The sequence below is a fragment of the Marmota monax genome, unplaced genomic scaffold (assembly GCF_021218885.2).
Source record: "Marmota monax isolate L192 unplaced genomic scaffold, Marmota_monax_Labrador192_F-V1.1 WCK01_AAM20220418_F8-fsc00028, whole genome shotgun sequence".
NCBI lineage: Eukaryota > Metazoa > Chordata > Mammalia > Rodentia > Sciuridae > Marmota > Marmota monax.
Window position 1 is genome coordinate 17,754,323 of NW_026694779.1, and position 25,213 is coordinate 17,779,535.

Below are 25,213 nucleotides of genomic sequence, written 5' to 3' on the forward strand. Positions count from 1 at the left end.
ACGGCTGGGGTTCAAGTCGGCCCTGGACCCACGGAGGCAGCCACTGGGAGTGGGAGCTTCTCATCATCTTCCCCGTTGTAGGGAGCCTTTCTTCGGTACGAGGCTAAAAGTCCAGAGAGTCTCTTTGCTAAAGGCAAGTTTTCACATGGAGTCCGAGCTCCCTTCAGTGAACTTCTTTGGCTCATATTGAATTTGGTCCGTCTGTGTTGCCTGGGACAGATCTTACCCTGGCAGGATTTGTCACGTGCTCCCGTACCGTGAAACCTGTTAGGGTTATCCAGGTCTCCCAGAGGCCATGCGATTCAGAACACAGCACCCTGAAACTGGTGGTCGTCACTGTCCGTGCCCCTCAGAACGTCTCCCTCAGGATGGGGAAGGTCAAGTTCGAGTGCACAGTGGCAGGTGCCAGTGTTTGAGGATTTGAGTTTCAGTTTAAAGTATGAATTCTATCTTCAGCCACAAATCAGTCAATAGCTCCCCTTGAGGTGACAGACTCACTTTGCTCATTTGTTGAGAAAATCCAGCCGAACGCCAAGTCCGAGCAGCGATGGCTCGTCCGTCTTCTTCCCAGGGCCGGTGCCCCCTGGGAACATGGGTCCCGGGCTCCGGCTCTGCGGTGCCCACACCCTCCTCCAGCAGCCACCAGCTCAGGAGCAGTAGGTGCAGGGAGCCTGAGTCCCCAGCAGCTGCGGGGTGGCGGCCGCCGAGCGGACTTGCCCTCCCTCTTCCCAGAGCTGCCACCGTTCTGGCCTGGACGCCAGGCAACATGGCAGCAGCTTTGCCCAGGGCTCTTCACCTGCGCTCTCTGCAGAGGCCAGCGCAGTACTATCAGCTCCCACCCACCCTCTGAGGACCCTCCTTTGGGAAGCACAGCAGCACAGAAGCAGAGGCAGACACCTTAGGATGGGCAGTGTCCTCAAGTCCCGCCCACCCCACGTGCTCAGCGAGCCCCACACACCCCAGTCATCAGCCAGTGCTGCCAGGAGCAGCTCCTCCCCAGGCTCCCTGCCCGGGTCTTCCAGAGACACCTGGGACCCTGCTGGCTCCCTGTCCCTGACAGGAGACCCAGGGCCCCGCCCCATAGCTTTCTGCTGTGCTCCAGGTGGGGTGCCTCCCCTGGAGGAGGAGGAGGCAGGAGTGACGGGGGCGGAGCTCAGCAGGGAGGGACGGCCCCAGCACATAGGGACATTCCGCCTAGCAGTGGGCTGTTAGGTCAGGGCTGCCCTCCTGACAGTCCTGGCCCCGATGCTGTTTCCCTGCCTGCAGCACAGGCTGTGCGTTTCAGTGAAGTGGGATTTGAGTGTGCTGGGCACCAGGACAGGCTCATCCCGGTGCCCCCTGAAGCGTCTCCGCCCTCTGCCCTCTAGGTGTCTTGTGAGGGTTGAGCTAGCAGAAGACTCCACAGCATCTCTGGAACCAGGAGGCGGGGCGCTCGTGTTGTGCCCACAGCAGTGTGCACCAGGACAGTTCCGATATGTGTGCCTCTCGGCAGAAAGAGCCGCTGACCGTTGTCCACTGCGAATGTCATGAGGAGAGGCAGGCATCTGGGCTGAGATGGGCCGTGGGGAGTTTTCTCCTCTGGAAACACAGCTGTCCACCATGTGGGGTAGGAGGCGAGTGGGCTGCAGGCTGGAAAGTCCTCTCCTCCTCTTCTGCAGGGCCCTCCAGCCACAGGCGTGGTCATGTGGCCCCAGTAGAGAGAGGTCTGCAGTCCTGTGGAGAGCCCACTGGACAGCCCACCCTGGGCCAGGTGGACAGCCCACTCACAGGCGTCCTGGGCCATGTGGACAGTCCACTCTCAGGTTCCCTGGGCCATATGTGGACGGTCCACTCTCAGGTTCCCTGGGCTATATGTGGACGGTCCACTCACCGGCATCCTGGGCCATGTGGAGAGTCCACTCTCAGGTGCCCTGGGCCATGTGGAGAGTCCACTCTCAGGTGCCCTGGGCCATGTGGAGAGTCCATCACAGGCGTCCTGGGCCATGTGGAGAGTCCACTCTCAGGTGCCCTGGGCCATGTGGAGAGTCCACTCTCAGGTGCCCTGGGCCATGTGGAGAGTCCATCACAGGCGTCCTGGGCCATGTGGAGAGTCCACTCTCAGGTGCCCTGGGCCATGTGGAGAGTCCACTCTCAGGTGCCCTGGGCCATGTGGAGAGTCCACTCACAGGTGCCCTGGGCCATGTGGAGAGTCCACTCACAGGTGCCCTGGGCCATGTGGACAGTCCACTCTCAGGTGCCCTGGGCCAGGTGGAGAGTCCACTCTCAGGTGCCCTGGGCCATGTGGAGAGTCCACTCGCAGGCGTCCTGGGCCATGTGGAGAGTCCACTCTCAGGTTCCCTGGGCCATGTGGACAGCCCACTCTCAGGTGCCCTGGGCCATGTGGACAGCCCACTCTCAGGTGCCCTGGGCCATGTGGAGAGTCCATCACAGGCGTCCTGGGCCATGTGGACAGTCCACTCTCAGGTTCCCTGGGCCAGGTGGAGAGTCCACTCTCAGGTTCCCTGGGCCATGTGGACAGTCCACTCTCAGGTTCCCTGGGCCAGGTGGAGAGTCCACTCTCAGGTTCCCTGGGCCATGTGGACAGTCCACTCTCAGGTTCCCTGGGCCAGGTGGAGAGTCCACTCTCAGGTGCCCTGGGCCATGTGGACAGTCCACTCTCAGGTTCCCTGGGCCATGTGGAGAGTCCACTCTCAGGTTCCCTGGGCCATGTGGAGAGTCCACTCTCAGGTTCCCTGGGCCATGTGGAGAGTCCACTCTCAGGTTCCCTGGGCCATGTGGAGAGTCCACTCTCAGGTGCCCTGGGCCATGTGGAGAGTCCATCACAGGCACCATGGGCCATGTGGACAGCCCACTCTCAGGTGCCCTGGGCCATGTGGACAGCCCACTCTCAGGTGCCCTGGGCCATGTGGAGAGTCCATCACAGGCGTCCTGGGCCATGTGGACAGTCCACTCTCAGGTTCCCTGGGCCAGGTGGAGAGTCCACTCTCAGGTTCCCTGGGCCATGTGGACAGTCCACTCTCAGGTTCCCTGGGCCAGGTGGAGAGTCCACTCTCAGGTTCCCTGGGCCATGTGGACAGTCCACTCTCAGGTTCCCTGGGCCAGGTGGAGAGTCCACTCTCAGGTGCCCTGGGCCATGTGGACAGTCCACTCTCAGGTTCCCTGGGCCATGTGGAGAGTCCACTCTCAGGTTCCCTGGGCCATGTGGAGAGTCCACTCTCAGGTTCCCTGGGCCATGTGGAGAGTCCACTCTCAGGTTCCCTGGGCCATGTGGAGAGTCCACTCTCAGGTGCCCTGGGCCATGTGGAGAGTCCATCACAGGCACCATGGGCCATGTGGAGAGTCCACTCGCAGGCGTCCTGGGCCATGTGGACAGCCCACTCTCAGGTGCCCTGGGCCAGGTGGAGAGTCCACTCTCAGGTGCCCTGGGCCATGTGGAGAGTCCACTCTCAGGTGCCCTGGGCCAGGTGGAGAGTCCACTCTCAGGTGCCCTGGGCCATGTGGACAGCCCACTCTCAGGTGCCCTGGGCCAGGTGGACAGCCCACTCTCAGGTGCCCTGGGCCAGGTGGAGAGTCCGCTCTCAGGTGCCCTGGGCCATGTGGAGAGTCCACTCTCAGGTGCCCTGGGCCAGGTGGAGAGTCCACTCTCAGGTGCCCTGGGCCATGAGAAGAGTCCACTCACAGGTGCCCTGGGCCAGGTGGACAGCCCACTCTCAGGTGCCCTGGGCCATGAGAAGAGTCCACTCTCAGGTGCCCTGGGCCAGGTGGAGAGTCCGCTTACAGGTGCCCTGGGCCAGGTGGAGAGTCCGCTCTCAGGTGCCCTGGGCCATGTGGAGAGTCCACTCTCAGGTGCCCTGGGCCATGTGGAGAGTCCACTCTCAGGTGCCCTGGGCCAGGTGGAGAGTCCGCTTACAGGTGCCCTGGGCCATGTGGAGAGTCCACTCTCAGGTGCCCTGGGCCATGTGGAGAGTCCACTCGCAGGCGTCCTGGGCCATGAGGAGAGTCCACTCTCAGGTGCCCTGGGCCATGTGGAGAGTCCACTCTCAGGTGCCCTGGGCCATGTGGACAGTCCACTCTCAGGTGCCCTGGGCCATGTGGAGAGTCCGCTCTCAGGTGCCCTGGGCCATGTGGACAGCCCACTCTCAGGTGCCCTGGGCCATGTGGAGAGTCCACTCTCAGGTGCCCTGGGCCAGGTGGAGAGTCCGCTTACAGGTGCCCTGGGCCATGAGGAGAGTCCACTCTCAGGTGCCCTGGGCTATATGTGGACAGCCCACTCGCAGGCACCTTGGGCCATGTGGAGAGTCCATCACAGGCACCATGGGCCAGGTGGACAGCCCACTCGCAGGCTCCCTGGGCCATGTGGACAGCCCACTCTCAGGCTCCCTGGGCCATGAGAAGAGTCCACTCACAGGCACCTGGGCCATGTGGACAGCCCACTCGCAGGCACCTTGGGCCATGTGGAGAGTCCATCACAGGTGCCCTGGGCCATGTGGACAGCCTACTCACAGGCACCTGGGCCATGTGGAGAGTCCACTTGCAGGCGCCCTGGGCCATGTGCCCCACCCCCAGCTACTCAGCTGTGTGCTGTGGCACTGAGGGGCATGGAGGACCACAGAGGTGGCCTGGCTCTGCACAATCTTGTGCAGAGGCAGAGTGGAAGAGACCTGGTCATGGACTGCAGTGTGCAGATCCCAGCGTGGAGAGAGACCCCCAGCAAGACCTAGAATTCCAGGAGCCCTGGGCCTAAACCTCCCTCTGTCCTGAGCCCTGAAATGCCTCATGAGGGTCAGGAAGGAAATGGCAGGCAGTGTTAAGCTCTCAGAAAACGACTTCTCCTCGAGGAAGGAGTCAGCAACGGAGTTCACTCGGTCACTTCCCCGACGTGTGTTCAGAATCACAGCGAGGCAGTGCTGTGACTGCGTAGGCCCCTTATTGATCCATTCTGTTTCTGTAATAAGATACCTGAGGCTGGCTGACTGTTTGAGAAAAGAGGTTTGTTCAGGCCACAGCTCTGGAGGAGCTGACTTTGCCCTGCTCTGAGGGGGCCCGATGGTGGATGGTGTCACACAGTGGGGCCCGTGGAGAAGATCTGTGGTGCGGTGAGGCCAGGCAGGCTCCTTTTATGACAGCTCCATCTTGAGGGAACTAATTCAGCCCCCGAGACCTGCACTGCTCCCCTCCCAGGGTGGAGCCCCCAGACCTGATCATCCCCACAGGCCCCACTAGGGCTTGGGCCACCTCAGCACCACACTGGGGACCTGGCTTCCAGAGCACACACCTCTCGGGGACACACCGGAGCCATAAGCCGTCCCCGCCACCAGAGTGAGCTGCAGGGTGAGCATTCAGACGGGGGTCACGCGGTGGCATGCACTTTGGGAGGTGTGGAAGGACGTCCGTGCAGGCTGCAGCGTGTAGAGCTCCCTCCCTGAAGGCCTTGTACCTCGTGGTGACGGGGCCAGCCGGGCCGTAGAGCGGGGGGCTCATGCCCTCCTCGTCAGACGTCCACCCACTTATCACAGACCTGGCCACCCGCGTACCCTCAGAGGACACCCTGGCCTTGGCGCTGGCACACCCTCAGAGGACACCCTGGCCTTGGCGCTGGCACACCCTCAGAGGACACCCTGGCCTTGGCACTGGGCCCTGCTGGGGGGCGCAGGCGCGGACACACCTGGCTTGGACACACCGTGGCTCCGGCATCCTGGGTGATGCACCAGTAGGTACACTTTCACGCCTGGGTGTCGGCTCCTTCCATGACACAGAGCACATGACATGTGGACATGGTACAGCCCCCGGGAACCCGTGTCAGCTGTGCTTTTCATAAAATGTGAGGGCTCAGGGCACTTAGATGTTCCACAATGAGAAATTGAGAGCTTTAAAATGACAGTACTGTCCCCAGGTCCTTCAGCTACCCAGACCACGGCCAGGTTTAAAATGCCACAGCCCCCTCTGTGAAACGGGAGTGAAACTGTGGCAGCTTCATAGGTCCCTGAGAGGAGCTCCTGCATCACCAGAACCCTGGGCTCCTGAGCGCTAGCATCCGGTTACCACGCGGACTCCTCAGTGGCTCCACACGCCGCCCCCGGTGCTGGATGTCAGGCGCAGGTCAGTTCAGGAGGGCAGTGGGCACAGCAGCAGCCGCACTGCCCCCGGTTCTCAGAGTCGCTGCGTTTCCAATACACAGCCACCGGGTGGAGCAGACAGACATGACGACTTACCTAGGTTCACCTGCCATCAAGGAAATATGGCTCCCGGTGTGTCACTTAGAGAAGACAAGGAAGGGGACAGGGCAGTGAGCATCCAGGAAGAGATGTGCATTCACAGACAGCAGGTTTCCATTGACCTCCCTCTTCCTACCTACCTACCTACCTGTCTGTCTGTCTGTCTGTCTGTTCCCCCACCCACCCAGCCACCTATGTATCACCTCCATCTGCCTGTCCATCGTCCATCCAGCTACCTTCCCGTCTTCCTTATTGCTCCCTCTCTGTCTTGCCTTCCATTTACCCACCCACCTACCTACCTTCTGTCTTTCTCTACACCTCCCTACCTGCCTGCCTGCCTTTCTTCTTGTCTACCTACCTGCCACCTGTCTTTGCATCCACCTACCTACCTTGCTGCTTTCCTCTCTGTCTGCAGACAGACTCGCTCACCCTGCAGGCCTGGGGCCACACTCCTGTGTCACAGCCCTGTGCCCATCACAGAGCACAGGGAGTCGTCCACACCGCAGACCCCTAAGTGCAGCCGTGCTCCAAGAAGGCCTTATGTGTAGACACTGGAGTTTGAATTCCGTGCAGTTTTTATACATCACAAAATACTCCTCTGATGTTCTTCCCCAGCCACTTGAGAATGTGAAAGCTATTCTTAGCATAGAGGCCGTGGGCTGGACGGGCTCTGGCAGGCTTGGCTGGGACACTGGGCGGCCAACCATGGTGGTCACCGAGGTCACTGACCGTCCCCCGCAGCAGTGGGACCGTGTCTGCTTAAAAACAGAGGTGGGGACAAGGATGGGGTGGACGTCAGCCTGGGTGAATCCAGGAGAAACGGAGCTCCCTCGAATGTCACCCTGTCCCCGTCCCTCTCTGGTGACCTGGGTGCAGGGGCTGCTGGTCTTCTTTGTGCCCCTTCTCTGTGCTCCCACTTCCCTTCCAGCTGCGCTCACAAGGCCCAGGAAGCACGGGGTACATGATGGCCAGGGCAGGGTCAGTGGGCAGCAGGGCATCCAAGGAGGGGCAGGGGTGCGCCTCTGTCAGCCTGAGTTACCTGCAGGGCTTTGTCTCTCCAGTATCCCTGGTTGGTCCCTCTCTCCAGCCCTCCTCTCTTCTCCACCTCTGCTTCTCTCTTCTTGTCCTCCTCCTGCTGTTGGTCCTCCTGCAACCTGTCCTCTGTCCTCCTCCCTCCTCCTCCTCCCTCCTCCTCCCTCCTCCTCCTCCTCTCCATCCTCCTCCAATTGTCCTCCTCCCTCCTCCTCCTCCACTCCATCCTCCTCCTCCACTCCATCCTCCTCCCTCCTCCTTCAGTCTGTCCTCCCTCCTCCTCCTCCCTCCTCCTCCACTCCTCCTCCCCTCCTCCTCCTCCCTCCTCCTCCTCCCTCCTCCTCCCTCCTCCTCCTCCCTCCTCCTCCTCCTCCTCCCTCCTCCTCCTCCTCCTCCCTCCTCCTCCTCCTCCCTCCTCCTCCTCCCTCCTCCTCCTCCTCCCTCCTCCTCCTCCTCCACTCCGTCCTCCTCCCTCCTCCACTCCATCCTCCTCCCTCCTCCTCCAATTGTCCTCCTCCCTCCTCCTCCTCCACTCCATCCTCCTCCCTCCTCCTTCACTCTGTCCTCCTCCTCCTCCTCCTCCACTCTGTCCTGCTCCTTCTCTGCTTGTCCTCCTCCTCCTCCTCCCTCCTCCTCCTCCTCCTCCCTCCTCCTCCCTCCCTCCTCCTCCTCTACTCCATCCTCCCTCCTCCTCCTCCACTCCATCCTCCTCCCTCCTCCTTCACTCTCCTCCTCCCTCCTCCTCCTCCCTCCTCCCTCCCTCCCTCCTCCTCCTCTCCTCCCTCCTCCTCCTCCTCCCTCCTCCTCCTCCTCTCCTCCTCTCACTCTCTCCTCCTCTCCTCCTCCTCCTCCTCCCTCCTCCTCCTCCCTCCTCCTCTCCCTCCTCCTCCTCCCTCCTCCTCCCTCCTCCTCCTCTCTCCCTCCTCCTCCTCCCTCCTCCTCCTCCCTCCTCCTCCTCCCTCCTCCTCTCCTCTCTCCTCCCTCCTCCTCCTCCTCCCCCTCCTCCCTCCTCCTCCTCCCTCCCTCCTCCTCCTCCCTCCTCCTCCTCCCTCCTCCTCCTCCACTCCATCCTCCTCCCTCCTCCTTCACTCTGTCCTCCCTCCTCCTCCACTCCATCCTCCTCCCTCCTCCTCCTCCACTCCATCCTCCTCCCTCCTCCTCCTCCACTCCATCCTCCTCCCTCCTCCTCCTCCACTCCATCCTCCTCCCTCCTCCTTCACTCTGTCCTCCCTCCTCCTCCTCTACTCCATCCTCCCTCCTTCTCCCTCCTCCTCCTCCTCCACTCCATCCTCCTCCCTCTTCCTCCTCCACTCCATCCTCCTCCCTCCTCCTCCTCCACTCCATCCTCCTCCCTCCTCCTTCACTCTGTCCTCCCTCCTCCTCCTCCACTCCATCCTCCTCCCTCCTCCTCCACTCCATCCTCCTCCCTCCTCCTTCACTCTGTCCTCCCTCCTCCTCCTCCACTCCATCCTCCTCCCTCCTCCTTCAGTCTGACCTCCCTCCTCCTCCTCCTCCACTCCATCCTCCTCCCTCCTCCTTCACTCTGTCCTCCTCCCTCCTCCTCCCTCCTCCACTCCATCCTCCTCCCTCCTCCTTCAGTCTGACCTCCCTCCTCCCTCCTCCTCCTCCACTCCCTCCTCCTCCCTCCTCCTTCACTCTGTCCTCCCTCCTCCTCCTCCTCCTCCTCCTCCTCCTCCTCCTCTCCCTTCCCAGCTCTTCTCTTCCTCCAGGCCTCTGCCTCTCAATCCTGAGCTCTCTCCTTTCCTCTGGGCCTCCATTCTGTGCCTCCTTCCCTTTGTTTCTGACTCCGTTCCCTCCTCTCTGCCTCCCCCCTCTTGCCCTGTGTCTCTGTCCCCCTGTCCTCCTGCCTGTGCCCATGGCTCTCACTCCATCCCTCTGCCCCCGACTGGTTTCTCCCTGCTCCTGGCTCCTCTCGTGTGGCACACACCGCAGGGCAGTGCCGTCCCTGAGCTGTATGCTCTGCTGTTAGGGTCCCTTCACGTGCTGCTTTGTCCTGCGCCTGCTGGGATGTGCTTGATGATTCAGGCTGTAATTAAGTCACAACAGCAAGTGTGATTAACACTCGTTTTAGTGGGTTGTAGAATCATGAAGCAATCGGGCATCTGACAGGGCACTGATGGGAGCTGGGGGGGCAGGTCTGTGGCTGCTCCGCCCTCCCCTGGCCCCACACTGCCCTCACCTGCCTGGGTGCCGGCAGCTGCTCTGGGTGAAGAGGAGGGCAGCAGCCTGGTCCTGGGGCAGCCAGACCCCACACACAGCTGCAGGGCCACAGCCGGAGCTCCACACACTGCTGCTCTGGGGCCACCCCAGGCTCTTGGGGTGCTGGGGCTGCAAGGCTAGCAGAGGTGCCCACCCCTGTCTCCTTGTGGGCCCTCTGGGTCACCAAGCACTTTCTGCAGGGCGTCCTGGTGAGCGAGCCTCCCACAGTGAAGTGTGCTCAGAGGAGCGGGAAGCATTGCTGGGCTCTCTGAGTGATCAGAGGGGCGTGGACCCTGCACCGCGTGTGGTGACAGCAGCCCGGGTCTCAGCTGGGTCTCCGCAGGCGGGATCCCTGAGCTGCAGGCAGGTGTCACGCAGGCTGTGGACATATCAAGGCACGGTAGCGGGGAACACACTTCCTCATGGAAGCAGTTCCTCATGCTGTGGCCCGAGGTGGCCCTGTGCAGAGAGCAGCGGCTCATGGTGTGGCCCTCTGTCGTGACTGTGAGCCGCGGGGAACTAGACAGCGCCCGGGCTTTGTCTGTGGTCTCAGAAGTGGACTCCATCGCTTCTGCCAGGTTCTCAGGGGAAGCCCGGCCCTGGTCCACCCACAGCCAGTGGGGAGGATTGCGTGGGGACACCAGTCTCTCAAGGGATCAACCTCGGGTTTCAGAAGCCGCCTACTGCTGGGCTGGAAGAGCCAGGGCAGGGGTGCTGACTTGGGCGACATTCCAGGAGGCCCTTCTCCTTCACGCTGGGCTCTGCTGCCGAGGCCCCTCCTCTTCAGGACCTGCCTCTGTGCCCATCTCCCCTCCCACCCCCCAGTCCCACCGCCTGTGCAGGGGCTGGGGGGCCTCCTCCCAGCAGCCCACCCGCCTCCCCAGCTCCTCACCACAGTGCACACTGCCAGCTGCTCCGGCCGCACACAAGCACGGCTGGGGACACAGTGCCTGTGCCATGGGGACCCGGTGGTCTTCCCTGTGAAGGGGCCACCAGGGCTGTCGGCACCTCTGCTGAGATTCTTCACCCTGGAGTGGGGTGCTCAACGTCTGCCCGTCCTCAGTGAGCACTGGTGAAGGTCCTGGGGGTGGGGAGGGTGGTGGTCCCTGGGTGGAAGTAGAAAGTGGAGACTGGAAGAGGCTTAAACCAGTGTCCAAAACTGCACAGGAGCAGGTGGCCGGCGGAGGGCGGGATTCAGTGCTGCTTCCCTCCCGTGTTCCGTAAAGCTGAGCGTGAGCCTCAGCCAGAGACAGGGTGCCCGGCATCCCCTCGGGGGTGGCTGAGGTGACCCAGGGCCCAGGCAGTCAACATGCAGCACCATCTCAGTGCAGCTGTCCTGCTGCCTGGCCATCCTTGAGGGGGATCACAAGTTCAGGCCACTCAGCAACTTAGCCAGGCCCTGCAGGGAGCTCGCTGACTGAGCCTGGTGTACCTGAGGAAGGCAGGCCCTGCAGGCTGCGTTGGACAGTCTTTGTCCACGACTGAGCCCCGTCCTAAGCTCGGGAAGTGATGTGAGATGACACTTCATTGGACATCTGAGTCCTGCTGCCTGGTCCCCACTGCATTGTCCACACGGTAAGCACAGGAGGGTCCCAGGGCAAACCTGTAGATAAGGCAGATTGGCTGGCCACTGCTTCCTGGGGACTCCCCTAGGGTACACTGCTCATCTTCAAGGCCTCCGCCCTCTATGGAGAGCCAACAGGGATGGGCAGCTCGAGTCCCGCCGCTCTCCGGGCAGTGGGATTGTGGGCACAGATGGGCAGATTCTCAGAGCTTTGGTGCTCAGGTCAGGTCTTGGCTCGGGCTGGCCTTCTAAGGGGTCTTTCAGGCAGGTGACATCCACTTAACTTCTGTCAAGAGACGTGGATGGAAACCCGTATTTTACCATCTTGGTGAAGCTCTAGGGCCAGCAGCCCGCAGTGGGGCGGGCCATTCCCTGCGCGTACCCCCACATTTCTCTTGATTCTGTCCTCAGTGCTCAAATCCAGGCCAGAAGACTGTCCTGTTCAGATTCCTGAGTAGTTGTCCATCTCTGTGCGCGTTTGCATCTGTTTGAGGGCCAGAGAAAACACTCCCACTGTTCATAGTGCGGATGGCTGGAGTGAAAGGAGAGAAAAAGGCCGACTCACCTGGAGGCCCCACCGGGATCCCAGAGCCGAGCCTGCTGTGGGACCTTGTGTCGGGGTCCTAGACCCAGCCACCAGCCTCACCTGTGCGCTCCTCCCCCCCCAGGAACCAACGTCCAGGAGGCTCAGAGCATACTCAGGAACAGCGGCCTGCCCATCACCGCCGCCGTGGACCTGGAGGATGCTGCCAAGAAAGCCGTGGCCAGTGTGGCAAAGAAGTGACCCTCCTGTGACCCTCTGTGCAGCGGGTCCCGCCCTGGGAAGGGGTGAAGGTCTCGCAGCTGCTCTCTCCATCACCGTGTCTACCCAGCCTGATCTTCCCCCGCAGCCCCCCATCCCACGCTTCCCCACGTGAGTGCCCAGTGGGCCGGGACGGCCTCACCACAAGGCCCTGGTTCCCGGACCCCGAATCTCACCTAACCAGAACCCACAGGCCACCAAGGTCCCAGGTGGGATTCCCTATAGCACTGGCCGCCAGGGGTACAGGGGGACATCCAGGCAGGTAGCTCTGACGCCCGGTCACCACGGGTGTGGTGTCTGATTCCCACACAGCCACAGTGTCCCCCCGGAGGTGCCTCGTAGTGCGTCTCCACGTTGACCCACCGTGCTTGCTTGCACCGTTGAGCACACCCTTCACCTCTCCCTGAGGCCTCACTCGTGAGCTCCCAGTTCAGGGCCAAAGCTGGTGCGTGCTGATGCTCACGGACCCTCCGACCCTCCGTAACTGAGTCCTGGCAGGTGACCCGGCACTGAAGGTCAGACTGGTGCTTCTGCAGAGCCGAGTCTCCTTCCCTCCCGTCCTCACCCAGCACCACCAGCTGAGGTAGAAAGGCGGGAAGTTCTCACCTGAGGGAATGTGGGGCTTTCCATTCCGTCCATTTTTGTGGTGGGAAAAATTTGAATTTAGTTTTTGTTCAGATTTTGGTGAATTTTTATCTGTAGGCAATTTTAAATAAAATCATGCTTCTTAAACTCTAAGACGTGTGCTTTTCTCATTTTAGTCGATTCTGTTCCTTGAACGATTGATTTTTCTTTTGCTGAACCACCAGCACTCATGCCTTAGATGCTCACAGCTCCAAACTGCAGAGTCTCAGGTACCCCTGGGTCACTCCACCTCCCTCAGCCTCTCCCCTAACTGGTCCCACAGCAGAAGATGACTCACTGAAAAAATAGGAGTATTTACCAAGCAGAAGCCGGGAAGCGCCTGAGCGGCGGCCACACAGAGTGGAGGGGGTGGGGGCTCCTGCGCGACCAGGCCCTGCCTGTTACCCCGGCTCTCCTCCAGCCGGGCCTGCAGCACCCACTGCCCTACCTGCTTTCCAGAGGCTCACGCTGCTCTGTGAGTTTCCATGTGGACAGAATGCCAAGAGCCCCGTGAACACCCGTGGAGGAATTCGCCTCCGGTCTCTCAGCCCTTCATCCCTCTGTGGCTTAACAGGGTGCTAGTGGGTGAAAATAGTAGCTCTGCATCCTGAGATGAGGCGACTGTCTGCCGGTTGGAATTTCTGTCTTCACCCAAGGCCTGCTTCCCTCCTCATGGACGTACTTCCACTCGGCCAGAGGGGACGGAGGCATGGAGTCGTCCTGCAGTCCTCCAGGGAAAGGGTGAGTAACCAGCAAGTAACATTTGCCTTTCAAGTGGAGGTTGGTGGTCAAGGTCTTCCAAGGAAACCTTGGGAGGCCATGTGCGCATGCTGCTCCAGGGCACCCAACGCTGTGTGGCGTTGTTCCCGGGACCTGCAGGGTCCCTGCGGTGCCTATGGGGTCAGATGCAGGCTGTCCCCTGGGGGCTGTCTGTTTCCTGCACCACCATGCCCTGGACTTCAGACCTGGAAATAGAAGAATACTTCCCCTCACATCAGGTCGCTGGGTTTAAACCTGCTCTACTGTGGCAAGAGGGTCCTAGAAAGCCTTGCCCGCCCGCGTGTTGCTCCGTGTCCGGGAGCCTGCAGAACACCACCCTCTGCACCAGGACTGCTCGCGGGTGGTGCCGCTTTGCTGGTCGGCTGGGACGCTGCAGCCTCTACAACCCGCCTCAGGCTCAGAGGCTGAGCCCTGGCCCTCCCATGGCCACTCCATTTCGGAGTCGATGAGCTCTCTGTTCAGAGTCTGGTTGTGACCAAAACTTAAGCTCAGAGACCAGGAGATGACTCTGCTCCTGGGGCTGTACAATTGTTTTCCGTTGCAGATCAGGCCCAAGGCCACCAGGACTGGTTCCTGCTTCTTAGCCCAGCTGTCTGCAGGCCTCATTCTCAGGTGGGCTGTTCCACAAGGTGGCAGATGGCTGCAGGCCACCCCAGCACATGCCCTCTGGCTGAGCCTCAGCAGAAGAAGAGAGAGGGAGGGAGATGGTTAGGGTAGGAAGAAGGAAGGAGGCTTGTCTCTCCTGGGGATTCTAAGAAGCATCCCAGATTTTGGTCCTGATGGCTCTGATGACCACTTGGGAGTCAGAAACCTAATCCTGAACCTGTCTGTGAGTTCAGGGTGCTGTGCTAGGTCCTTCTTCCATCCGTGGGGTGGCCTGAGGCAGAGGAGGGCCTCACCTGACCACCCTGCCTAGACAGGAGGACCTGGAGCCCTGCAGAGGAAGGGCACATTCCCTGAAGGAGCGTCAGAGCCTGCTACACTCCCCTGCAGGGCGGGCTGTGCGGGGTGGTTCCTGGGTGCTGCCTGGAGTTGTGTGGTCGCCACTCTCCCTGCTCTGTGGGTCTGTTTTCTCACAGGCCTGCAAGTCGCCAGGTTTCCTTGTAGGGGCTGCCTGAGCTGTCCATGGTGAGGGTGGATTTGTCTTGAGCACTGGCACTCACCCGAGAGGCCAGGGCACCGAGGCCTCTGCTCCACAGCAGCTCCAGGGCTGGTGAGCTCATGGTGAGCAGAACAGCAGGGAGGGTTTTCAGCAAGGCTTGGTGCAGCGTTTCTGAGTAGTTCTTCACAGTTCGTGTCTGTGTCCCTCTGTATGGAGGGGGAAAAAACAAAACTCTTCCTAAAGAATTTTATTTATTTTTTAAATTGACAGCTGTCATAAAAATAAGAAGAAAAATTATTTTTAATATGTCTAAATCAGACATCTAAAAGTCTAAAGTGATCCTTTATAGAATACATTGTACATTCAAACATAAAATAAGCAAGAACACATTAATAATGGCAAAAAAAAAAAAGGAATGTGTGGAAGAGTAGGTGTGTTTTCTAACATGCTTCTGAGTCTGAGGTGGCACCCGAGGCTGAGGCAGATTTCCTGGGACAGCGACGCCCACTTCTGGGTAGACCATCTGCAAAGGCAGCCGCAGGTGTGATGGAAACCTCGTGGTCTGGAGTGGCTTCTCCTGGGCCTTGCAGGAAAGGTTCACCACGCCTGCAAGGTGAATCGTGGACAAACATAGAGTCATTGTCACCAAAATAGCAGCCACAGATCATTGTTTTCAAGTCTGGGGAAAGCAGATGGAGGCCTTAAAGTGAAGCAGAGGTGGAAAGAGCAGGAAATGGGATCTTCACTCTATCTAAACCCTGCCTGGACCTAGGGGTCTACACAGGCACATCCAGGGAAAGCCAGCGGGGGTGCTGATCCCGGGCCTTCACCACGGCTGGCTGCCGGCTTCTCTGCGTGCAGGTGCGATGGAAGGCAGCTGAGCTTCGAGGGGCTACACTGCCAAGCTGCCGCAGCTGTCTAGCCTCAGGCCTGCACCAGGTACTGCTGAGAAAGAACACCAGGGGAAAGTGACTTTGGTGCCTGCAGTCCCCACGTTCTTGGGATGGCGTCGGGAGGTGGCGCGGCTCCCCTGGAGTCTCTGCACTTCAGCTCTTCCTGCAGTCTGTCCTTTGCTGTCCGGCAGGATGCTCCTGCTGATAGCTGGGTGAGGACCCACACTTTTCAGGACCCAGGCATTCCCCACTTGTGACTGGTGGGCACCAGGGGCTGAATTTTGAAGGCTGTTTCCAATCACTGAAGCGCCGCAGTGACTGTCGGCCACCACACCGTGGGGAAGCCATGACAGCTGGGAGAAGCCTTGTGTGATCCACAGTGCTCCACGCCAGGGTGGCAGTGCCGAGGGAGTAGAGAGTGGGAAGGCACAGCAGCAGGGAGAAGACGCGCCCCCACACCAGGGTGGCCCTGCAGGGACAGGGGAAGCAACAGCCAAGTTGGAGGTGTTTGAAAGACTCCGTGACACAGCGGTTACTGGTGGAACCTGTGTGGGTCACTAGAACCAAGGTGCTGCTTCCAGGACGGACAGGACTCAGTGTCCTGATGAGAGAGCGGCCACACGGACACCCACAGGACACACTGAGCAGATCCGCGAAGTGTTCTGTGGGAACAGGGACGGAAAACATTTCCCAAGAGTATGCAGCCAAGGAGTCCTTTGTCCCAGAACTAGGTCTGAGGGACACTGCGAACCACTGCTGCATCTCACTTCAGTGTAGTGAGTGGAACCAATGACTTGGGTTCTGCACCAACAGGGGAATGTCGTGTACCTGCTGTGTCAGGTAGACACATGCTCATGTGAAAAGCCGTCAATGGCACAGGCCACAAGAGAGCAGTAAGAGCATCCATAACCATCTTCAAAAGATGTTTCCATACGTGTACACACATGTGCACACATGCACACACACCTGCATGACTACACCCACAGAAAATTGGCCCTGAAGATATGAATGTTTTTCACCTCCTTTGTCTTTGTGGTTCTCATCTGAGGGCGGGTTTACTACCCACGGTTCCTTTTTCTCCAAACCTGGGCCATGCTCTCACTGTTGGGAGCACCGGCCAAAGGCACAGCATCTTGCAACTGAGACCTGCAGCTAGAAGTGAGCCCAGTGCTGGTAATGCCAGGTGAGACCCTGCCTGAGCCGAGTGTCCTCACTCGCTTCCCAGAATATGCCACTTAAAAGGGGGCTTGGAAATGTAGCTGATTAAGTTTAATTCAAACAAATGTTTGCCTAACATCTGCTGTCCCTGGCAACGGGGCGGCTGCAGGGAGAGAGGAGATTCATGGAGAGGGTAATCTGGACACGCTCGGAACTTCCCACCACAGCCTGAGAAGACCTGGACAAGGGGCGGAAAGAGAAAGGCCAGGAGCCCCGACAGCAATGCCTGTAAATGATGGACACGTGTCCCAGGTGCGTCAGCTGAGGATGTTACACCTTGGGGGCGGGGCTTGAGCTCTGAGGATATTCGTAGATTGAAGATGGTTTAGAAGTAAACGATTGATTATGTTATGGATTCCAAGCCCACTTCCTAAACTCTTTGTTTTATTTATAAACTATGCTATTTTCGCTAAAGGATTTTCTTTTTTTTTTTTTTATACTGGAGATTGAACCCAGGGGCACTCAACCACTGAGCCCCAGCCCCAGCCCCTTTTACTTTTTATTTGGAAACAAGATGCCACTAAGTTACTTAGGGCCTCACTAAATTGCTGAGGCTGGCCTTGAACTTGTCCTCCTGCCTTGGCCTCCCAAGTCCCTGGGATTACAGGTGTGTGTCAGGACGCCCAGCAGCAGAGGACTTAGAAGTGTCCTTTGGTTCATGCTTCCTGACTTGGTGAAACCGCTATAAACATCCCAGCTGTCTGTACATCTTTTCTTCTTAAGTGCTTGTTTTCAGTTGTGTGGTAAACCATCTCAGGCACTTAAGTCATTTTCAAATCTAATGTGTTTGATCACATGTGAAAAGCAGTCTTGCTCATGTCCCTTCAAGGAGCCTGCATTGTCTGCTTGGTGGAGTCCACCTCCCTCGTCCTTGTCAACCCCCGTCATGTGGGACTGGAAGCAGGCTGTGGCCTATGGGGCAACAGCGGCTCTGGCTCCGTGTTCGTGAGCCACAGGCCTGCTCTGGGAAGGACCAGGGTGCTGCACCTCCGCAGGGTGGGGCTCCTGGCCTCCCGGCCCACTGCCCATGCAGCTGCACTCTGGTGCTCAGGCCCTGCCCGTTCTGCACAGAGTTCTTGTCTTGTGTCAGGTGAGGCTGGAGTTGGGTTCTGTGGTGTCTCACCCTCGCCAGCCTATCCCACCACAGCCCATGGCCTGCTGGCCCCGTGTCCTGCTGTGGCTCTCAGCCACTTCTGTGCTGTTCAGAGCTGCTGTCTCCAACTCCAGAGCCCCTACCCTGCGCCCCGAGGGGCAGCCTGTCCAGGTTTGGTTGGTTGCAATATTCTTCAGTCCTGGTGTTCCCCTCTGGTTCTTTGTGTCTCCTTTCTTTGCTCACTCTCCATTTTTCCTCTATTTCAAGCGTATTTCCCGATGGCTCAGTTTTTCTTGCTGATTCTAGCCTTGTTGCATTTGTGGCTGTGAAACGAGAGATCGACGTCAGGCCTAGTTCTGTAAGAGGGCTGGTCTGTGGTCTCAGGGGACCTGCAGGCTGTGTTGTAGATGCCTCCCGTCAAGTTGCAGAAGCGCATTCTCTGGCTGCTTCTAATTTGCTGAATGTTTTTGCCAGGACTGACATGGAACTTTGTCAAGGACAGTCCTACATCTGTTGAGACGGACATCATATGACGTTGAATGTTAAAGCATCCTGTGAGAAATCCTATGGGCTACGATATTTTCCATTTCATAAGTTCCTCGGGTCAGTTCGCCAGTGTTACGCCGGTTTACATCTGTGCTCCCTGGGGAGCTGGTTTGGAAAGTTCTTTCCTTATAGCCTATTTGGCTTCACATCAGGGGAACCTTGGCCTTGTCAAGTGAATCCAGAGGTCATTCCTCCCATTTCTGCAGAGTTTGTGTGGATCTGGTTCGATTTTTGTTTTAAATGGTAGCTTTTACCTACTAACTAAAGCAGTAGTTTTTTGTGTGCAAAAAGGTTTTTAGTTACAAATTTAAGTTGTTGATTTTATTGTTTTGAAGTTGAAAATAAAATTACTACTTTTATAAAACAGGAAGAACAAAGGAGAACATTTTCCTTAGGCAGTGCTTATGATTCAAAGAGTCTCAGCAGGCTGTAACCCCTACTTTCTCCCCTTCTAATTCCCTAGGAGCACGAAGACTCACTCTTCCTTCTAGCGACACATTTGAATCACTCGTCACAGTCAGCACTGTTCTGTGGTTGTATGGGGTTCGTTACTTAAACCTGGGCTCCAGTTGACATTCTTTCCTAACAGATTCCATTCTCCATTCAGCTCAGCCAGCACTGTTTTTGTTTAATTGAATGTAGGGGGACTGCGCGCCCCTTCCTGCTGCATGCATGTGCATGCAAGCGCAGGGTCCCACAGAGTATACGACCACGCCCTGCCCTGCTGATTATACGCATGCGCGGTCTCATTGAGTGCGCACATGCGCTTGTGTTCCCGCTGGGTACGCGATGCTCGTGTGGCCCCGCTGGGTGCACGCATGCGCGAGTGGCCCCTCTGGGTGCGCGCATGCGCGCGTGGCCCCTCTGGGTGCCTTTGAGCGCACGCCTGCATCCAGTCCTGCTGAGCGCAGCTTTGGGCCTGGTCCTGCTGCAGGCGCTGTGGTTGCCTGGAGCAAAGCCAGTCAGTCACACTGCTCCTGCACGGTCGGGGCGGGCTCTCACCCACTTGTGTCTGTGTTCCAGTGTGCACACGGTCCACTGGCCTTAAATATACAAACAAACCAAACGTTAGAAAACCACAAAGCATAATAATACTGAATGTTAGTGACTTCAATTCTCCAATTAAAACATAGGTTAGCAGAATGGGTAGAAAAAGGCGGTCCTATAGCTGTCTTCAAGGGACTTATGTCCTAGCGAAAAGATTTCCATAGGCTAAAGGAAAAAGGATGGAAAAAACATAACTGTGGAGAGGGATCCTGAAAACAAGCAGGAGTAGCTCTCCGGAGACATGGCCACTGTCCATCCTGCACCTCTCCCCCGGACACTCATCCTCTGTGCTGTCCTCCCTGATCCTGATAGACACGGAGTTGCAGTTTTCCTCCTGCCCATGGTGATGTTTAAAACTGCAATGAACGTCATCCTTGATCTTGGTTAAAAGTCTCCAGTTTTCCAATGGAGATCACAAATCTGTCTTTTGAAGAGGCCGTGCTGCCTCCAGCCAGGGCTGCTTGTCCCTCCTGGTCGCAGACTCAGAGAAGGTGACATTCTCCTCTGTTCACCACTCAGACCCAAGGCTTTTTAAAAATACTGTTATGAATGTCTGGGCTTCACTCAGACTTATTTGCAGTCAATTAATGGCCCACCCTAGCTTACACTTAATCATAATAAATGGAACCCTTTTAAAGGAACGTTTAGGCAAGGAACAAGATCTATGCTGTAGTCAAACACCCTCAGTAAAAATATGAATTTGCAAACACTGGCCTGTTTAATGATCACTTATAGAAAACCATTAATTAAGATGAATGGTGTTGTTTTCCTGTGGCAAATTGTTTCTCCGTGGATAGACACCCTTGCTGGAAGACACGTCTCCCTGAGGGAGATGTCCAGGGCCCCTGTGGAGCTCACCCCTGGTACGGGACCCTGCTTCCTTATGACCACGGCTGTGCAGTCACAGAGCTCTGCAGACGGGGGGCTGGAGAGGCTGAGGGCAGGGAGATCAGAGACCGGCACCCTGCAGAGCAAATAGGAAGTGTAGACTGGCTGCACATGGGTGAGCAGCCTTCCTCCCCCAAACTCCACATAGATGACCATGGTCCTCCTGAGAAAGGCTGAGTGCTCATTGCACTCCAGGAGATTGTTGGGAGTTAGAGCACCCTCTGCTCTCAAACCCCTTTTTGAAGAGCAGTTTAGATCAGGCTCTTTGCCTCTGTCTTGTTCCCCCATCTTGCCATGGCTTAGAATGAGAAAACACATCAAAGCTACCGATGACACACTGGGCACTGTGGTGCACACCTGTAATCCCAGCTACTCAGGAGGCCGAGGCAGGAGGATGGTGTTTGGGAGGCCAGCCTCAGCAACTCAGTGAGACCAGGCTTCTGAGGTCAAGGTGCTATGGACTCCAAATGCCTTCATCCAGGTTGGGCTTCCTGCTGCCTTCTGAGCTCCTCCCCGGAAAGTGGTTGACTGTGGTGGCAGTGTCCAGTTGGGGGTACGAGGTATTGGGGGGCCATGTGGCACAGGCACATTCCCTGGCAGCGCCAGGACTTCGGGCTCTGGGGTTAGTGAACTGCCTCCTAGGGAATCATCATGAACCCTAACTCGTGGTCTCTCTCTCCAGACTCACAAGAAGATCTCAGAGGATGTGTTTTCCCTGTGCATGGAGGATGTCATCTGCAGAGGACATTCCTGAGTTGATTTCGTGATGTCCCAGCCAGACTCCCTGTGCCTTTACACACAGTCCTTGGCCATCTGTAGCTGGGGACAGTGCTCTCCAGATGCACACCAGATGGACACACGGGGTACCCGGCTGCTGGGTTGGAGGCTCCTGCGTCCTCAGCCCCAGGGGCCCCTCTCACAGCCCTTCCCAGACAGCCACCGGGATGGAAAGCTTCTCAGTTACTTGCAACACTCTCTTTCCTTTTAGCCAAACGTCCCCCATATATTAAGAGATCATTTCTATTTTCGTCCCTGAGAGTGATATTTCCACATGAGCAGCAATCTTTTTAAGTACATATTTATTTTTCATCTTGAGTACAGCAGTCTCGGGCCTTCAAGGTGAAAAGTACGATCCGAATCATTAGAGTTTGCCACTCGACGGGAATCTCCATTTGGTGAGTGGATCGATTTTCTTGTTTAAGTAGTTCCATGACATGTTTGGTAAGGTAAACAACAGGCACTTACCAGTCAGTATTTTTGAATTTCAATTTCATAATCCATAGCGTACTTGCTGAAGATGGATGAGGAAGGAGAGAAAAATCAAGTACCCTCAGCATCAAATTCTCTTTCGGCCTCCTATTCACATTTCAGTGCTCAGGAACCTCCAGATGGTTTTGTCCAACATTTTCATTTTTCCTAAATTTTCTGCCAAGAGTTGTTTGGGGGAGCCACAAATTCATGGGAAGTCATAAAACCTTCCCAACTTTCCACTGTCGGGTCTCATCAAGAGTGTGCGGGTACCTTCAGTATAAAAACAGTGGACGCTTTATCTGGCGATAATAGGCGAATGTGACATCTCAACCCAGAGCCTGCGAAAGCCAGCACCGCACCATCTGTCTGCTCACTTGAAACAGTCCCTGGGACGAGGAAGCCCAGCTCTCGAAACGAAGTCATTTAACTCCAGTTAGTTACTCAAAGAGCCAGTCTGGCACGTCCATATGCTCTCAGATCTGCCAAGAGGTGCTAATAGTTTCCGTGTCCCCCTGAGTATCAGCATCGCCAGCTCTGGGTGGGTGGAGGCTGCATGTGCTCAGTGATGGCAGAGTCCCTGGAGTCCCCAAGCCTGCTGGTGGCTGGCGACCTCCCTCTGTCAGCACCGCCCGCTGTGCTCAGAGGTCTCCTTCCCATCTTGACCGCAGCCCTGAGGTAAGGCTTCTCCACTGCAGCCCCCTGGGAACACATCTCACGGGGCCGAAGGGTTCTGCCCGAGGCCTGGTAAGTTCCTCAGGGAGGACCCGCAGCCCCGAGCCCGGTCGCCTGGCACTTCCGTCACATGATCACTACCTGGAGCTGTCTCCAGGGAGAACTGTGGCCTTCTACTTCCTTAACTCCACAACGTTGGTCCAAGTGTTTTATCTGGATTCTTGGCCCACGTGCTCTCACGGTCACCCGCTGATCTGCCAGGTTTGTCCCTGGATGCCAGGAAGTGAGCCTCCTGGGCTGAATGTGGCGCCTCTCAGCCTCCTCCTGCCCCAGGGCTTCTTCGACCTCTGGCTTCTTCCCAAGTTTGACACTGGGAGACACGAAGAGGAAACGAGAAGGACAGAAGGGGCCAGGGAGTTAGTCCCTGGCCTCTGAGGTGGGCATGGCCTCCGTGTCCTCTATGCTCCAGGAGAATGTCTCCCTGGGGCCCCCGCTCTGGATGTGGGAAGGGCCCCCTCCCTCATCCTTGCAACGCCACCTTTTAAAAATGGTTTTCTGTAGGTCTTCAGTAAACAGTTCCTATGAAACGAACCCCGCTAGAGTCACCCCATGTGCACCGCTCATGTTGTCTCCTGCGGGAGCCCGTGGTACACTCCTCGTCCTCAGGACCTGGTGCCTTGCGGATTGCTGTGTGTGGCTCATTCATAACCTCACAGGGGCACATCAGCCACGCAGACTCATCAGAGAGCAGAGTGTGGCCACTGGGAGTCACTGGACCAGGACTGGCCATAAAATACCAGCACAGAGTGAGAGACAGAGCCAAGCTGGAAGGAGCTGGGGACAAACCCAAGACGTCCAGAGTTGGTCAGTGGCTTCTGACTTTGGCAGGAACACTAGGCAAAGGATGGCTTTGGATCTCTGGAAAGAAGGTGAGCGTTCCTTTTTGCAGGACATCCTATGGTGGGACCGCTGCTCGGTGGCCCAAGAGGAACTTGGAGGGAGGGAGTGGATTCTCCCGAGATCATGGCATAACAGCTCCCACCACGTCGTCCAGAGAGGACCTGAACTTCAGGCTGCTCGGTTTCCTGGATGGGAACTTCGGTCTCAGCAGGACGCGATGATGCCCACAGGTGCAGCCAAACCCAGGCCCTGAAAGGCAGAGAAAGGAGAACCAGGCCCTCAGAGCCAGCATGACGGGATGACGAGTTCCCCACGTACCCCAGACTCAGACGGAGAAGCCATCCTCGGGTAAAGCAAGGCGTGTCCCCACTAAAGCTTCTCTCTGCAGCCAAAGGACCAGGGAGGCCGCACAGGGAAAGCACATTTAGACGTGAAGGGGCCCCTTCAGACACCCGCCACAGGAGACACCTGGCTCTTCCCTCCTGCGTTGGTAAACAGGCACGCTCCCTCCCCCACCCCACCCCCGGGCCAACAGAGGGCCCACCCGGGCAGCCATCGTGCCTCCCTTCCCCTGCCGGAGCAGTGCCCTGGGGCGCCACACAGACCAGGCGGCACCCCCACCTCACTAGACAACCTCCCCAGGGCCAGCGTTCAGCCGACTCACCCCAACAAGACCCAGAGGGCCCAGCGCAGCTAGGAAGAGGCCAGCACTGCCCGGCACTGGGCGAACCACCTGGCTGGGTGGTGCAGCGACCTCCTGGAGTGTGCCACTGAGCTCCTAGGAACACGGAGACGGAAGCCGCAGCACCGAGGGGCGACACTAAGAACCTGGAGCATCTGGGGCAGGAGCAAAGCCCCGAGTGGACGGGGAGGACGAGTCAATGCAGCGACAGGAAGGTGGACGCCATGTCTGTGAGGGGACCACGTCTGTCAGATCGAGCACAGTACTCATGCCTGGTCGTTTTCCTTCATGTATCATTTATATTATCCATGCTGTGAGTGAGTTACCTGTGTCTCCCTAACTCTGTGTCTATATGCACGCAGTGAGCACGTAGAGCGTGGACACACACACACGTGTGTCATACAGTACCATGGAGCTCTGTGATTAAAGAAATATCCTCAGAGACTATGAAAGGAAAAAATCTAACATCCATCACCTGAGAGTCCAAGATGAGAAGTAAAAGAAGATGGGAAAAGTGTCCAAAGAAGTAAAAGCTGAAGGTTCCCCAACTCTGATAAAAGATGAACACCTAGAGATTAAAGAGGGCGAGTGAGCTCCGGGTGGGGCCAACCCACAGAATCCCCGCCAAAGCACGCCAGCGCCAGACTTCAGAGAAGGACCAAGAAAATTCAGAAGCGGTGAGAGGAGATGAGGCTCTGCTGCAGAGGGGACCCACAGCGAGGGCAGATTCCCGGGAAGCCGTGGCAGGCGTGTCCAGTGCTGGGAGCTCCCTGACCCCTCCAGGCCAAGAGACAAAAGGGGACGGGAGTGGCTGGGCAGGTGCCTCCAAGGACGGCTCTGCCCAGCAGGGAGAGGGCAGAAGAGGAAGTGCGACACACCAGGCAGGAAGAGAGCAACGGGGGAAGAGACGGAATGTCGTCGCGAGTCCTGACGCAGATCTCGGTGTTTGTGGAGGGCAGGTGTCTCGACAGACAGCGTCACCAGGAGCGTGATGAGCTGTCCAGGGGAGTCTGAGTCCCACACTTCAACGGTCGAGAGGTGGCCGTGGACTGCGGTGAGTCACTGTGTGGTGTGGATACCCAGAGAGGGCTGGAAGAGGCACACTGAAACATCAGGAGAAGTACAGTCCTGAAGGTGTTCACATCGCCCACAGAGACCCGGGCAGGAGGACTCAGCAACAGGGAAGACGTCCAGACAGTGGGCGGAGCAGCGGTGAATTTAAGCCCCAGTGTGCCAGATTGACACTAAGAATAAACGGTCTACCTACACGAAGAGAAGGCAGATGTTTGCAGAGGAACTGAAAATAGGGCCCAGCCATGTTCTGTGTATTAGGAACTCACTGGGATTACGACACCAGGTAGGGTGAAAGTAAAAATAGAGATTTCTATGCAACATGAATCACCCCACGTACAAAAGTAACTCAAAATGGATTATAGCCATATAGCTGTGGTCCTACATCATGCCCAATCAGAAGAATGAGAAGTTATGCTCCATTATATATGATATATCAAAGTGCATTCTACTGCTGTGTAGGACTAATTAAAACAAATGAAAAAAATTTTTTGAAAATGGATTATAGCCCCAAATCTAAGAGCTGAAACTGTAAAACTCTTAGGAAAACACAGGAGTAAATCTTTGTGTCCTTGAATTACAGTAGTCTCTTGAGTATGACCCCAAAGCAGAT

General features: G+C 57.4%; 1 protein-coding gene across 2 annotated transcripts in view; it reads left to right on the top strand.

The window, feature by feature from the left end:
* The window catches only part of Suclg2 (succinate-CoA ligase GDP-forming subunit beta), a 196,251-nt gene extending 183,680 nt beyond the window's left edge, over positions 1-12,571 (top strand). For both annotated transcript variants that reach the window (XM_046425449.2, XM_058573027.1), the window contains exon 11: positions 11,700-12,571. In XM_046425449.2, coding sequence (XP_046281405.1) covers positions 11,700-11,815 — 116 coding nt within the window. In that variant the 3' untranslated portion in view covers positions 11,816-12,571. The remainder of the gene's footprint in view (positions 1-11,699) is intronic.
* Positions 12,572-25,213: the final 12,642 nt, after the last annotated feature.